The 15,981-nt window shown below is 42.0% G+C and overlaps 1 protein-coding gene across 1 annotated transcript in view; it reads right to left on the bottom strand.

Moving 5' to 3' along the window:
- FAM81B (family with sequence similarity 81 member B) overlaps positions 1–15,705 on the bottom strand; it is a 56,558-nt gene extending 40,853 nt beyond the window's left edge. The window contains exons 1-4 of the mRNA XM_037151706.2: positions 15,605–15,705; positions 9,968–10,002; positions 9,402–9,499; positions 7,195–7,259 (exon numbers count right to left, since the gene is read on the bottom strand). Coding sequence (XP_037007601.2) covers positions 7,195–7,259; positions 9,402–9,499; positions 9,968–10,002; positions 15,605–15,705 — 299 coding nt within the window. The remainder of the gene's footprint in view (positions 1–7,194; positions 7,260–9,401; positions 9,500–9,967; positions 10,003–15,604) is intronic.
- Positions 15,706–15,981: the final 276 nt, after the last annotated feature.

The following is a 15,981-nucleotide window of genomic DNA, read 5'->3' as shown; positions in this document are numbered from 1 at the left end:
GATTTGGATAGCTATAGGACCCCCTGTGGCTGAGTTTTGTAAAGGGCTGAATGTTCTAGGGGGAGGGAGGCAATTCAGGTTTTGGTGGGTGAAGTCCAGGAGGAAGCAGACAAGGCCAGTAGGGTTAGGCCAGCACCGAGGTCTGAATGGAGAGGTCTGGGAAGGAGAGGATGCCAAACAGTGATCAGGCCAAGAGGAGACTAGAGAAAGAAACCAGTTGTGGATCGTTTATAGAGAAAATTGTATGAGACAAACTCCTCATGTTCGGTAAATTTAATAAAGGGTAAAGGGACCAAATACATGGTGACAGCAGATGATCTGACTGTGGGTGGTGGGCACGGCAAGCAATATACAGATCATGTGTCACAGAAATGCACACCTGAAACCTACATAATCTTAATTAACCAATGTCAACCCAATAAATTTAATAGAAAAATAAAAATAAAAACTTCAAAAAACAATAAAATTACAGAATTAATGATGTACCTGTTGTGATTGGCTTTCTTAGGAAGGCAAGCAGGAATGAGGGCGTACTGTGTGTTTGGGTTACACTTACAGGTAGAACATATGTGAACTGCAGCAGCAAATTGTTTTGATGACTTTTGGCATTCCTATTGCATGTTAGTGCTCCTGGGCCACTTTTCCATATTACGTTGCTATTTTGAAGGGTATGTGTAATTTATGTGCATCTGCAGGGGAAAGACACTGTACTTGGCATCAGAAGACCTGGGTTCAAGTTCTGCCACTGCCACTTACTGCCTTTAACCTCTTTTAGGTTGCCCAGAAGACACCTCCTTGTTTGTCCTATAGAGATAATGACTTCTGCCCCAGCTGCCTGGGGAGTCAATTTAAATAACATACCTAAAGTGCTTTGTCCTTTCTGTGGGTTTTATAGACATGCATCCTTATTATAGTTACTACTAATTATTAGAAAGTGTTACAGACTGAATTGCACCCCACCCCCCACAAGATATGTTGAAGTCCTAACCCCTAGTGCCTCAGAATGTGACCTAATTTGGAAATAGGGTTGTTGCAGATACAACTGACTGGGATGAGGTCCTACTGAAGTAGCCTGGGCCCCTAGTCCAATATGGCCAGTGTTCTTAAAAGAATGGCCATGTGAAGACAGGGATATGCAGGGAGAACACCATGTGGAGATGAAGACAGAGGTTGCAGAGATGCATCTGCAAGCCCAGAAATGCCAGGGGTTACCGGCTGTCACCAGAAGTGAGGACAGGGGCATGGGGCGGACTGTCCCTCAGACCCCTTGGAAGGAACCAACCCTGCTGACACCTTTATCTTGGCCTTCCAACCTCCAGAACTGTAAGACAACAAATTTTTGTAGTTTTAAGCCACCCAGTCTGTGCTGTTGTGTTTTGGCATCCCTCCGAAACTAATACAAATGGGAGACGATTTTAGGGGAGTTCCTGGAGAAATGTAAAAAATGTATTATTACATTCTCTATTTTCTACAATAGTGCTTATAGTCAACCTATCACTTTCATAAACATTATTTTATTTTATTCCCACAACTACCCTATGGCATAAGTGAAAGTGCCCCAATTTAGGTAAAAACTGAGGCCCAGAAATTATCAGTCACTCAACCAGGGGACATTTCGATCTGCCTCTTTGACTCTCCTCCACCACAGCAGCTTTGTGTAGACCAGTTAGTAGCTCTTCCTGTTATATTTGTATCTTTCTCAGATATAAGATGCATTTATTACTCTGATTTTTTAAATTAATTTTATTTAGTTATTTTTCAAGTACAGTTTTTGTCTATTTTTCCCATCCCAGCCTCCCCCGCCCCTTGCTCCCCACCTCCCTCCCATTTCCACCCCCTTAGTTCTCGTCCCTGTGTCCTTCCTATTTGTTCCTCCAAATCCCTCCCCCTTTTTATTACTCTGATTTTTAATGTATAACTTGCTCCCAATATTATATAATTTTCACCCCAATTACTTTTCCTCCACCAGGCTCATATCTATTTTTGGAGCCCTCAGGGCCCTCTGTGAGACCAGAGGTTAGAGGGGCTTCCTTTCTGCTCTCGAGCACCGAGACTGGTCTCAGTCCTACCACAGTGGAGTTCTCACACTTGAGCAGAAGCTCTTAGGTGTGGTAGGAGTCCAGAGAGCCTCCTGTGCTGGTAGGGACTAGACTTCACCTGGGCAGCCCCTGCCCTGCCGGATGTGGGGGAAGGTATTGTGGGTAATGCCAATCCCTACAGCTGTGACCACCCACGCCCAGAGTCTTGCCCATCACAGGTTGGGGCAGTGAGAAGATGCCAGACAGGGAAGAATGAAGGTCTGCACTGTGCCTTATGACAGTGCCTCCAGGTTGCACCTAAAATGCTGTGAGTCTGGGGCGCCTGTGGAGGAAGATGGGGAATCCTCGGCTGCATTATTACATCTTCTGTGCTGCAAGGGAGGGGCTGGAGATGAGGATGCCTCAAGGCGGGTGTGTGTGTAGCTGGTAGGGAGTGTGGATAGAGGTGTGATTAAGAAAATAGTCTTTGAAGAAACATAGACATAAATTTCTGGTTCAATCATAGCATTGTGTGACCTTGGGCAAATATTTGACTCCTCTGAACCCCAGTGTCTTGTCTGTCTTTAAAATCGTAACATTGTTCACCTCTTAGAGTTATTGTGAGAATTAAATAAGATGATTAATGTTGAGTGAGAGCTGGGAGCTATAAAAATAAAGGTGGTCAGTGGGGCCAGGGAACTGTTCAGGGCAAGGGAGGGTCCACCAGGTAATAAAAAACTAGCCAATGCATCCCTTTCTTCATAAAAGAGTGTGCACACTCTTTTGAGCTTTCTTACCTGGGAGCTAGTTGCCCTCCAAGATGACATTGCAAAATGAGACCTGAAAATCCCCAGCCTAACATGACTTATCCCACAGAAGGCTCAAAACAACCATGTTTTGTCTTCTTCCTTGTGTGCTGTAATGTGAAATATCCATCTCCATCACGTAGCAACAAACGCAGTATGTCATGGTATAATAAAACATCTGCCGCGGCACTGACAACAAACCCTTGAAGATGAATACTTTCTAGAGCCTGAATGCCATATTCCATCACAGGGAGAAACCATTAATCATTGATTATTCTGCCCATTTGACTTACTGATAGTTTTATGTATCCACATTTTAAATACCATATTTTGGCTGTCAGCCAGACCCTCATCTTTCCAAAATTTACTACAGAGAGAAAACCTGAGATATGTATCGGCCCTAGCTCAGCCCAGACAACTCCTCAGTGCAAAACGATTTCATTTTTCTCATCCAGGCAGCAGCATAGTTCAAGCTCATACTGTGGGTATGAGTTCAAGCTCATACTTCCCTCCTTTTAATTCCAGCCATCTTCACCCCCGTGCTCTTTTTGCCACACCATGGGATTGTTCCTGCCTTAGAAACTGCTCTTTCTTGAGAGGCCCATGTGCCCAACCTCCTCGTCTGGTCTTCACACTCAAGAGTCAGCCCTCGATGGGGCCCTCCCTTGTCAGACTCTCTACCAACATGCGTCCCTTCCTCCTGCTAGGACAGAAACCCTTGAGGCAGGGGTCTTTGTTTTGTTCACCGATGACTCTCCAAGTTTCTAGCATACTGTCTGGAACATAGCAGATACTCAATAAGTATTTGCCACAGGAATAAATGGTAATAACTGATTTTGGAAGACTGAAGTATCTTAGGAATGGAAGAGACCTTATAAATTATTTGATTCAGTGGCAAGAGACATTTTTTAAGGAGTGTCCATTGAAGAAATATGAAAATTAATTTATGGGAAGAATTTGTTTTCCATTTAAAATTAAATCCTATGGGTAAATAATGTATGTTCTTAAATCTTAGCCACTTACTTTACCACATAAAAGAATATTTATGAGAAATGGGGGCTGAGCTGAGAAATAGAAGGCATCTTTCTAATCCATGTCCTGGAAGTGAAATTGGGGTCTTTGTAAAATTTTATTTTATTTAATTGTTGTTCAAGTACAGTTTTCTGTCTTTTACTCCCATCCCAGCTCACCCTTCCAGTGCTCCCCACCTCCCTCCCATTTCCACCCCCCTTAGTTGTTGTCCATGTGTCCTTTATAATTGTTCCTGTAAATCCTTCCCCTTTTCCCCTGAAATTCCCTCCCCTTTCCCCTCTGGTCACTGTCCACCTAGTCTCTCTTTCAGTGTCTTTGGTTATATTTTGCTTGCTTGTTTGGTTTGTTAATTAGGTTTCTGTTAAAGGTGAGATCATATGGTATTTGTCTTTCACCGCCTGGCTTATTTCGCTTAGCATAACGCTCTCCAGTTCCATCCATGCTGTTGCAAAGGGTAGGAGCTCCTTCTTTCTTTCTGCTCCATAGAATTCCATTGTGTATATGTACCATAGTTTTTTGACCCATTCCTTTGCTGATGAGCACCTAGGTTGCTTCCAGCTCTTGGCTACTGTAAATTGTGCTGCTGTGAACATTGGGGTGCATAGGTTCTTCTGGAATGGTGTTTCAGGGTTATAGGGCATAATCCAAGCAGTGGAATTGCTGGGTCAAAAGGCAGATCTATTTTTAGTTTTCTGAGAAAATTCCATGCTATTTTCTATCAGGGGCTTATCTGGAACACAGACAGCCCTTGGGACTCAGGCTACTCATCACCCACCCCTTAGCTCCTGCTCCACTGTACAGCGGAGGCAGATGTTGCCTGGCGAAGAGAGGGCCTTTCTTTTTCTCAGGTCACACAGCTGGATAGGAATGGATTTTAGAGTAGACCTGGGTGCCCGGCCTCTCTGCAATGCTCCTTTCTTTGGCTTTGATTTCTGCTCAATTAGGCTTAAACAAGCATTGGAAACACTGTTATAAAAATCAGCGGATGTCTGCCTATTGTGAATGAACATGTGGAAATCAGAATTATTCACTCCCTTTAACATAGTGTCACCATAATTGTCAGAGAAGTGATTGCAAGCATTCCGCCTCCTCCTGCCCCATGGATTATTCATATGACCTAGCGTTTAACAAGCACTGATAGTGTGTGGGTGTTGCTCCAACTGCCTGAGACTGAGAAGGGCCCTCGGTCTGCCTGCCTTTTCAATGTCTGTATCTCAGGCAAGCCTTGTTCATAGGGCAGGCATTACATCTTTTGTTGCTGGATTTGGGGGTTTTTTGGTTGTTGTTGTTTGGTTTCAGTATTACCTATAAGTACATCTAGATAGATCTATAAGGCAGAGAACCAAGGAGAATATGTAACACTATATATTCAGGCAGTTTAATGAGTCAATCAATGACTTTTACTTGTGTAAGTTCTCTGTTTGCATATCAATAAATTTGTTGCCACTCAATGAATGCTATGACTCAAAGGATGAAGTTATTTTAACCATGACTGTTTTTGTGTTCATTTTACTGGATTCGACAGGTCAATTCAAAATACCTGCACTGGTGTTTGAAATGCCCCAATGCCTGTTTGTTGTTCCAGGAAATCAGCTCTTTGGCAGTCTACTGTTCTAAGAAGAGCCGTTAACGTGCCATTGTCCCGCCATGACTCCCCCTGAAATCTGTCCACTACAGTTCCTTGGGAACTGTGGACTTCAGGGGTCCCAGAAACATGAGGTCACAGAGTGACCTTTAGGGACCTTGCCTTTAGGGATCTTGCAGCCTGTTCTGGGAGATGAAAGGAAAGAAAACTGACCATCTCAGGTGCTGCACAGAAGGTTCTAGATACATGGCTCAGGGTGCAAGAGATGTTGGGGAGATCAAGGTAGAAATAAACGTTGCCACCAGGTAATCTTCATCATGCTTTTGCTTTGAATTATAGAGTATTTCTTCCCCTTTCTCTTGTTTAGTTTCTCTGGAATCCAAGAAATAGAAAAAAGTGTCCTTGGGTTTAAGTCTGTTGCCATCTTTCAGGAAATTGTTCTCTCCTCTCCTGGGATGTAGGTCACCAGCCTGCGCCAAAGAAATCCACTTAGGTTTCTACTGGAGTTTGATGGAGCAGAAGGATGATTTCTATTTTCCACTGGTCACCTGAAAAGTCAGGCAGAACCAGGTCTCCCTTTCTCCTTGGATGGCAGTGAGTTGACACATCCTACAACGATCACTGTTTTTGTGCACAGCACACTCACTTTCCTTCACTCAGAAGAAAATGTTAGCTGTCCAGATGTCATATATTTAAACAGTAAAGAATTACTTTTCCTTGTCTGCTTTTATTTTCTCTAAATTATAGTCCAAATACAAGGTATGGGTAGCGTGAAAAGACGGGTCAAAATACTATGGTTATACTATTTGGAAAGTATTATATTGAATAGGTTAAGGACAGGGAAATTCTTAGTTGTGAATATATTATAATGAAAATGAGTGAATTTGAAAACTGTATCATCTTATTGTTCAAGGTACTTGTACAATGGAAATTTAGTGTACAGATTTTTCTCTTCACATTGATTCATTCCATTTGGTCATTTCCATCTGCTGTCATGTTGTATATTTTAGAATCAGAATTATCTCAAAGCTGCAGTAGGTCCTAGGGAGCTTCTAGTCTTAAGCTCTTCATTTGGCAAGTGAAAGGGTCAAAGCCCAGAGCCAGGGACTGTCTCACTGTGGGCCTGACTGAGAACTTCAGGAAGCCTGGTACTAACTCCAAGGCCCTGGAAACAGTAATTAGTGTACAAGACTAAATCTCAGTTTGGCGAGTGGAATAGAGAACAGCTCAAACTTAACATGCATTGCCTCTGCGACCTCACCTTTTCAAACTGGGATTCTAGGGTCTTTCAGACATTGCCCACGGATCAGAAATGTTATATTTCCAAGTCCCAGGGCTGTCCCTCTTCCCTGGATGAGCTCTAGGTGCGGCACTACAAACAGCACCATCAAAATTTCCTGATGATTAGTATATTTAGATTTTTCCTGACTTTGTATTGTAAAATGTTAAAAGATTTATTTGGTTTATTTTTAAGTCATTGTTAACTATATCAGATCCTGTTATATGCCATTTCTTGCCTAAGTTGCATTATTTTATTCATAAGTATACGGGAACCTAGGGGGTTATGAAAGAGGAGACGATAAAATCAGCTTCCCCTGTCAGTCCAAGAGGAATGGGGCAAGGAGATGTCCTGAGACGGTAAAGCAGAGGCCTCGTTTGGATGAACTCATAGATCTCATTCAGCCCCTTCAATCTCAAACTGATTCATTAAATACAGTAAATAGTTAAAACTAGTTGTAATTTACAGACTTACTTGTCAACATATTCAATTAGATCGGTAGACTTCTTGGTTGACATTTTGGCTGGAGATAATCTTACCTAAAACAAAGGTCATGAATTTAAAATGTATCATCAAGTACTTCACGGGGAAATCCTATCTATCTTATCCTTACATAAATTTTTCATTGTTTAGTAATATGTTTTTTATTGCAATAAAATACGTGTAAGATAAAACTTACCATTTAAACTAGTTTAAGTACTCCATTTTGTGCTATGTAGTACGTTTGCAGTGTTGGGCAACTATCCCCAGTATCTACTTCAAGAAAATTTTCGTCCCTCTGAGGGGCAGCTCCACGCCCAGTGAGCAGCCTCTCCCTGCTCTTTCTTCCACCCAGGCCCCGGCGACCGTTCATCTGCTTTCTGTCTCCATAGGTTTGCCTATTGTGGATATTCCATATATATGGAAACATATACATGGAAACAATATGTGGCCTTTTGTGAATGGCTTGTCTCTTTTTTTACTGTTGATGCTGTTACAGATGTCCCCCATTTCCCTCCTTTGTCCCCTCCTCAGCTTTTACCACATCAACAAACTATGAACTCGAGGTTATAGCCCATCAGCTCAGTTAACCTTGCACATGGCCCCTTTGTATTGCTAGAGACTAAAACCAAAATCAAGTACTGGGGATGCTAAAGAGCTTCCACAGACTCGGTATCAGTCAGGAAAGACTTTTGGGAAGATCAAAGCCATGGATTATTCTTAGATAATTTTTAAATGAAATATCCAATGGTTACTGGCTGAATTACTGAAGAAGTCCTCAGAGAGTAAATTATTCCTGATATACAGAATTTAGAGGGAAATCAGCTAAATTAAAAAAAAAACAACCCAATATCTAGAAAATTAGTCTACCCAGGTAATTTTGTTCTTTAATAAAGCTGGATATCAGATTATTATTGTCAATGAGAAATAAAAGTCAGAACACAGTTATCTACTACTAGTAAACACAGCTGGCCATATGAACCCTTAACTAGTTCAATAAAATTGTACCATTAGAATGTTCTGTGTGTCTGAAAATTCATAAGTTTTTAGCAATTCTAGGGGAAAAAAAGAGGATCAATATGTACTCCCTGCTTTTGAATATGCTGGAACTTTTCAAATTCAATGTTCTTTTTATTGTAAGTTTAAAAACAGAACATATTTTTGTCTTCGTCTTAATACCTGTCACTGAACTGGATTCAATAGGGAGAGAAGAGTGGAATTCCACTTCATTTTAAAACTAAAATATGTTCCTAGGACATTTTACATGGTTTATGTTATTATATACTATAATGGTTATTACATACTATAATTGTTTTGAGAAAGGTGAAGGAATTAAGCAAATTCCTTGCTTAATATTTCTTGGAAAAACAAAAGAAATGAGTCATGGGCACAGACAACAGGGGTGGGGGGAAGTAGGAGGGTAAAGGAGGCATAAGTGGTGATGTAAGGAGACTTGACTTTGGGTGGTGAACGCACAATACAATATACAAATGATGTATTGTAGAATTGTATACCTGAAACTTATGTGATTTTATTAAGGAATGTCACTCCAATAAAGTCAATACAAAAATAGAATAAAAACAAATCCCACTTCTTTGAATGACAGGCTTAATTGGCCCATTTCCCAGAGCAAAGAAAGACTTTGCTGCAAGTCACACAGCTAGTAGGTGGTGCAGCCCAATAGACAGAAATATTGGTCAGTGCTTCCTGGTGTGTCAGACGTCCAGGGTTCTTTCCATCACAGGAAGCTGCATCTGCTGGTCAGGTGTTATGAGGATCACAAAGCAAAGTCTGAAAACACTTCTCTGGATTTTTTTCATTTATTGGAAAGATATGACAAGTACCAATAAAAGAAACTCCATTTAGCTATTCTCATTTGCATGTGAGAGATAATATTCCTTAAGTTTATCATAGTTTCTTTTGAATGAAAAATAAATGATCAATTTTTAGCCATACTTATTAAAAGTCAGTCCAATGACTGTATTCCCAAATTGAGCCCCTTTTGCTCTTCAGCTTGTGCTGTCATTCATTACTTTGCTAAAGCAGGAAACAAAACAAAACAAGACAAAACAGGAAACGTGGGTAAAGTGAAAGAAAAAAACAGCTTTCCAAGATTCCTTAGAACTCTCTAAGCAATGCTGAGCTTTAAAGAAGGTGATCGAAACATGCTATGTTTAATGAGAATATCTGCAGGTACTTACTTTGTTTTCTTGGTCACCCGCTGAGCCAGGAAGGGGGCCATCAGGTTCATTTGACGGTTCCTCCGCTGTCCCGGAGGAACTTTTGTTTACATTTGTATCTAGGCAACCAGAATGCTGAATCAGATCAGGAACCCAGGCTTGGGAATTTTTGCAGTGGTAATTTCTTTACTTAAATAAAGGCAGTTTCTATACATATGGCAATGGTTAAAGGGAGCCTTCCAATTTGTTTTACATTTCCCTCTTCCCTGCTTCCTTACCCCAATTCCCTCCCCTCCTTAAGACTCCTGGTCACCCCTATAGTCAGCCAGAAGAGCTTATCATCTCAGATACTTCCATTAGACGGTCAGAAATGCACTCATGTAGATCAAACTGTTCTAAATAATAGAACAATTCAAGCTGTTCTAAATAATAGTGAGAATAGGGAATGGTTTCTCACCCTATTGTGCCTAAGCCATCTGACAATCTTCTTTGGGATTTATTACCTTGTTTATATGTAATATGAAAGATAATTCAGATAATAAAGTATGAGACATTTAGAGACCTTGAATAATCCATAAGATACATACCTGAACTCATGATGCTTCGTTTTCTGGCTTCATTTCTGTCGATTTGATTTTTTAAAGGGGAGCAGAGATTTTTTTAAATGTTTCTTTCTTAAAAAGCTGAAGACTAGTGAATATTGATTGAATCCTGACTAAAGTCTTTACATTTCTGGGGCATCTTCCAGGGCGGCTCCGCAGCATTGTGACTACAGGGAGACTCTGTGATGTCAACGTGGCTGGCCCTCACCCTGGAGTCAGTGAGTCCCTAAAACTTAGGAACCTGAAGGGTTTTCCTTAATGCTCACTGCCCTAAAAATTACTGGGGCCTTCATGTCTTTGTCTTACTGGTGGGGTGTGGCTATTTTCAAACTGATGTTTCACACCTTTCCTCTAATTTCACCTTGACAGTTTGGTAAGAGACTAGTTCCCATAAGAGTAGATGAAGAAGATTGGTAGTTATTAAAGGGTCACAGAATGTAAAGTTCAGCATAAGGAATATGGTCAATGATATTGTAATAAATAGGTATGATTCCATGTGGGTTCTTGAATGATGGGGTGGGGGGAATCATTTTGTAAATTATATAATTGTCTAACCACTATGTACCCCTGAAACTAATATAAAATAATATTGAATGTCAGCCGTAACTGGAAAATAAAATCTAAAACAATGAGGCTAAAGGGGCTAAGTTTTCAAAAGTAGACAAAGATGAATTACTGCACCACTCCCAAATCTTCCTCCAGCATGCTAGTTAAGGAAGCTAACACTTCTAGGCCACTAGGGGGAGTGTCTGAAAGAATGCAGCAATGGCAGGTGAGGTGGGACAGGGCTTTAAATCAATTAAAACATTGAACTTTGGCATTGTGGGAACATTTTACTTAGTTATTTGACAAAAAATTAATTATTTCAGCTCTGAAATATTTTTCTATAAAATATTTTGAATATTAAAAAATTGGAATTTGTCTCTTTTGCTAATACTACTTTGCCCTCATATACAGAAATAATATTATTGCCTGAGTTACTTTTCAAATTATGGTGCTCTGTTTGCCTTGCCCTGAGGACACATGATGTTCAGGATGCTGAATGACAAGCTTTTCCCACAGATAAATACCAACCATAAGTTTTGGCTTCAATGGTATGCCTTCTAGTGCTAAACTAAGCCCTTAAAACAGAGCGATACACTGTTTAATGGTTACCTAAGCAGCCCCAAAGACTCATTATATCATCCTAGTCATCATTTTAGCAAGAGTCAAGACAGACTAGAACTTCCGCCAAGATGGAGGTTTAGGTGGATGTGCCGTGCCTCCTCACACAACCAAGTTTAGGGACAACTAAATATTAGCATCAGAAAACACAACCAGAACACGGAAAACTGAACTTTTCGGAAGTCCGCTAACAACAAATTCTTCAGCCCGACCGGTAAGGGGCGAAACCGGCGTCTGGTGAGGAGTTACAAAGGAGGTCTCGGTCGGACCCGGGCCGGAATCCAGACGCGCGAATCCAGATGCACGGGTTCCAAACCCAGGATTGGACCTAGTGAGCGACCGAGCAACCCACCGGGTGAGCGACTGCAGAGGAGACAGTGGGGAGGCGGTGCAGCGTGTTGACTGCGGTTGCCTATTTGCGCGCGCGAGCGAGGGAGTGGGCGGTTGGACCGACCGCGGCAGCATTAGACGGCGGCCAAGGCGATAGAGGGCGCCGCCATTTCCCCGCTCTGACCACGCCCCCACATACAGTGTCACAACCAAGCGACCTGGGACTCCAAGGCACCGCTTCTCCCACTTAAAGGGCCAGAACAGACCAAAAATGTCGCAGGAAGACCTCAAAGCCCCACAGATAAATCTAAGCGACGAAGAAATAGCAAAACTCTCAGATGCACAGTTTAAAACACTGGTCATCAGCTTCCTCACAGATCTGGTTGATTATAGCCACAAATTAGACAAACATATGAAGGCTAAATTAAGGGAAATGAATGGAATTCCACAGGAAACCCATAGAGATGAAAAGGAAACTGGGACTCAAATCAATGGAGTGGACCAGAAGAAACCAAATAATGGCCAAACAGAAAAGAGTCAAGGAGCAAGAATTCAAAGAAATGAGGAGAGTCTTAGGAACCTCCAGGACATCTTTAAACGCTCCAATATCCGAATTATAGGGGTACCAGAAGGGGGAAAGACACAACCACCAGTGGAAAAACTATTTGAACAAATAATAAAAGAAAATTTCCCCAATCTGGCAAAGGAAATAGACTTCCAAGAAATCCAAGAAGCCCAGAGAGTACCAAAAAAGTTGGACTCAAGAAGAAACACACCAAGGCATATCATAATTACATTAGCCAAAATTAAAATGAAGGAGAGAATCCTGGAAGCAGCAAGAGCTAAGGGGACAATCACCTACAAAGGAGTCCCCATCAGACTGTCAGCAGATTTCTCAAAAGAGACCTTACAGGCAAGAAGGGGCTGGAAAGAAATATTCCAAGTCATGAAATCTAAAGACCTACAACCAAGATTGCTCTATCCAGCAAAACTTTCATTTAGAATGGAAGGACAGATAAGGTGCTTCTCAGATAAGACCAAATTCAAGGAGTTCATCATCACCAAGCCCTTATTATATGAAATGTTAAAGGGACTTATCGAAGAAAAAGAAGTTAAAGAAACATGAACAGTGAAAGGACAACAAACTCACAGTTATTAACAACCACACCTAAAATGAAAGCAAACTAAAAGGACAGCTAGATCAGGAGTGGAAACATAGAAATGAAGATCTCAAGGAGGGTTAGCAACAGGGGAGTGGGAGGAGGAGATGGGGGGAGAAGGTACAGAAAACAAGTAGCATAGACAGTAGATAGAAAATAGATGGGGGGGGCAAGAATAGCATGGGAAATATAGAACCTAAAGGACTTGAGACACATGGACATAAACTAAAGGGGGGTAATGGTGGGGTTGGGGGGACAGGGTGGAGGGGAATGAAGGGGGGAATAGAACAACTGTAACAGCATAATCAATTTAAAAAAATAAATTAATTAAAAATAAAAAAAATAAAAGATAAAAAAAAAAAAAGACAGACTAAATACACCAGTGACAGAGGACAGGATGGATACCAAGAGAGTGGGTGAGAATGTTGACTGCTCAACCTACTGGTGTTTACTTTGGGCAAGGTTACCTCTCTAATTCTCAGTTTTTCTCATCCATAAGGTGAAGTAATAATGGGGACCTCATAGGGTGGCAGATAGGATTAAATGCAATAAAACACTTGAAGTTCTCCCCTGAGTACCAGGCCGGGAATCCACTAAGCTGTATCGATCGTTAGTGATTATTTTACAAGATGTAATTATCCAAGAAGCAGAAACAGGAACTGTGTGAGAAAGGACAACTGGGTTTGACCATGCAAAAGAACTTTTTGCGATTCTTTCCTTAAATTCAGCTTCTAATGTATATGATTTGTCTAGAAAAATGGGTCTGAATGAAATGAGTCTAACTTGTTTGTTCTGTAAATGGCTGCTTAGTTTTTAACAGGACAGTACACATAATATACATACCCTTGAAATCCCTCCTGCCTGAATGTATATATAAAATCCTTCCTGGAAGTCAACGATCTTAAAAGATCGCTTCTAATCCAGGCCTACCGAGAGTACCTAGCCTAAAGCACAAAACCCAATCATGTTCAATTCTGATCTTAAAAGCCATTATATTCTGATATTATTTTCTATATAGGCATGAAGGATTCATTTCGAGGTGGTGTTCAGTAAGGGCTTGGTCAGTGTTCAGGGTCGACCAGCACAAATCTGCTCTGTGGTGTGTGCACTGCACAACCCAAGGGGGCGCCGTTCGCACCATAACGCTGTAGATTTCCATGTTTTATACAATGATTTTTGAGGCATATATCAATAAAGTATCTTATTCTAAGAAAGTGGGTGTACCAGGACAATTTTCTGACAAGAGGAAGTGAAGGGTCTTGAGGAAGGAGCACCTGTTTCTAAGAGCGTGTATTGGCCAGGGGAGCCCCCGTCTTGGGTGTCTGCAGAATTCCCTGTCCTCAGCTGAACTGGCCTCAACCAGCCCTGGGCCACAGCAGCCAGTGGTTGTGGCAGAGTGTATCCTCCTTCACTTTCTTTTTTGTCACCTCCTACCTGCTATCCCAAATGGCCTTAGGCCATTCTTTCTGGGGAAGATCTCATTTGGACTGGGGGACTCCATCAGGCCTCACACCTGTTCTTGTGCTGTTCTAATTGGACCTGCTCTAGTCTCCAAGTAAGCTTGATGTGTTTAGTACTTGACATTTTGGAAGATATCCCTCATGTTCCACCTCAGGTTTTTCTGAGGAAGGCAGTGCAGATGCAAATATCCTGATTTTACAGATAAAAATACAAGCGGGTTCAGATTATTAGGTGACTCACATAAGCAAAGGGTAAAAATTTGACCAGACTTCAAATCTTCCAATCGTCACTCACGCACCTTCCCTCCTGGGATGAGTCATATTGAATTCTGCTACAGTGTGAGTGTTTGACTTCCAATCCAAAGCAGTGCTCAGTGCTAAGCAGGCTCTTAATTGTTCCCTGGCAGTTATATTTTGTTTCCTTGGTCCATTCCTACTTTCCTTAGATGACTGTCCTACCCTTTCCTCTGACCTCAAACTGCCATCAGCTCCTCTCTTATCATCACTCTCAGCTTAATGACCTTTCCTTCCTATTTCACCACGAATATAGAAGTAATCAGAAGGGGATGTTTATAAGCCCACCCACTACACCTATAGACCTACATGAATTTATGTCCATCAATTCTGTCTCCTCTCCTGTTTCAGCAGATGAACCCTCTTTGCTCCCCACTCAGGTGCCTCCCAGCGGTCCTTAGGTCCCACTCCCTCTTACCTAAACAAGGACCCCATTCCCTCTTTACTAGATTGTTCCCATTGACATACAATCGTCCCTTCTTTCCCTTCCACTCACCTTGAAGCAAATAAACAACCTTCTTCCGATCCTATATATCCCTCAGCTACCACTCACTCTTTTCCTTTTCTGTGCAGGAAAGCTCCCTGAGAGTGTTCTTTCTATTTTTCTCTCCCCAGTTTCTCTTTGCTGTGGTCTGAATTGTGTCCCTCCCCACATTCGTATGTTGAAGCCCTCACCCTGAACGTGACCGTATTTGGAGATAGGATTGTTAGGAGGAAATTAAGGTTAGGTGAGCTCTTAAGAGTGGGGTCCTAGTCTTACAGGACTGGTGTCCTTATAAGATGAAAAAGCAATGTCTCTTCCCTTCTCTCTCTCCCTACCCACTCCTTCTCCCACACAGTCAGGAAAGGGTGAGGACACCGTAAGATGACAGTTGTCTGTAGGCCAGAAAGAGAGTTCTTACCAGGAACCAAATCTGTTGCCACCTTGACCCTAGACTTCCCAGCCTCTAGAATTGTGAGAAATAAATTTATGTTGTTTAAGCAACATAGTCTGTGGTTATTTTGTTATAGCAGCCTGAGTAGGCTAAAACAATCTCGAATCACTAAAATCAGTCTTTCTGCCCCTTACTTCTTCCACAAAAACTGCTCTCGGCAAGGTCCCCTGTGACCTCTCTGTTACTAAATGCAGCAGTCCCTCCTCGGTCCGCATCTTAGTGCCCCATCAGCAGCATTTGACAGGGCTGAGAGCTCTCTTCCAGAGGGTTGAAACTCACTTTTTACTTGGTGCCCACGGCAACATGTCTCCCTCGGCTCTGCTGTTCCTTTTTACGGACTTCTCACTCCTCTCTCTGAGCCCGAACTGGTGATCAGTCATCTTTGTTGGCTTCAAGATTTCTCAGGAGTTCTGTGTCCTGGGAACCCTCAGCCCTGGGTAAACCAGAACCACTCAGAGCTGTTCTTGGACTCGTGCACTCACTACCTCGATAATCTCATGGAATGTGGCATGAGTTGTGAAGGCACGGGCATTTTATTTGAACCTTGAAAAATGGTAGTTCCTGACGCCTGAGTGGCGCTCATGGTGGTTTGACTTTCCTCTTTCTCTTCATAACAGCCCTGAGGACCCTTCTGGGAGCTCTTACTGCTTAGGGCC

Source organism: Artibeus jamaicensis, unplaced genomic scaffold (genome assembly GCF_021234435.1).
Source record: "Artibeus jamaicensis isolate MK-2021 breed Jamaican fruit bat unplaced genomic scaffold, CSHL_Jam_final contig_3214, whole genome shotgun sequence".
Classification (NCBI taxonomy): Eukaryota; Metazoa; Chordata; class Mammalia; order Chiroptera; family Phyllostomidae; genus Artibeus; species Artibeus jamaicensis.
Note: the sequence above shows the minus strand (reverse complement) of the source record. Positions and strands in the feature narration are given on the sequence as shown.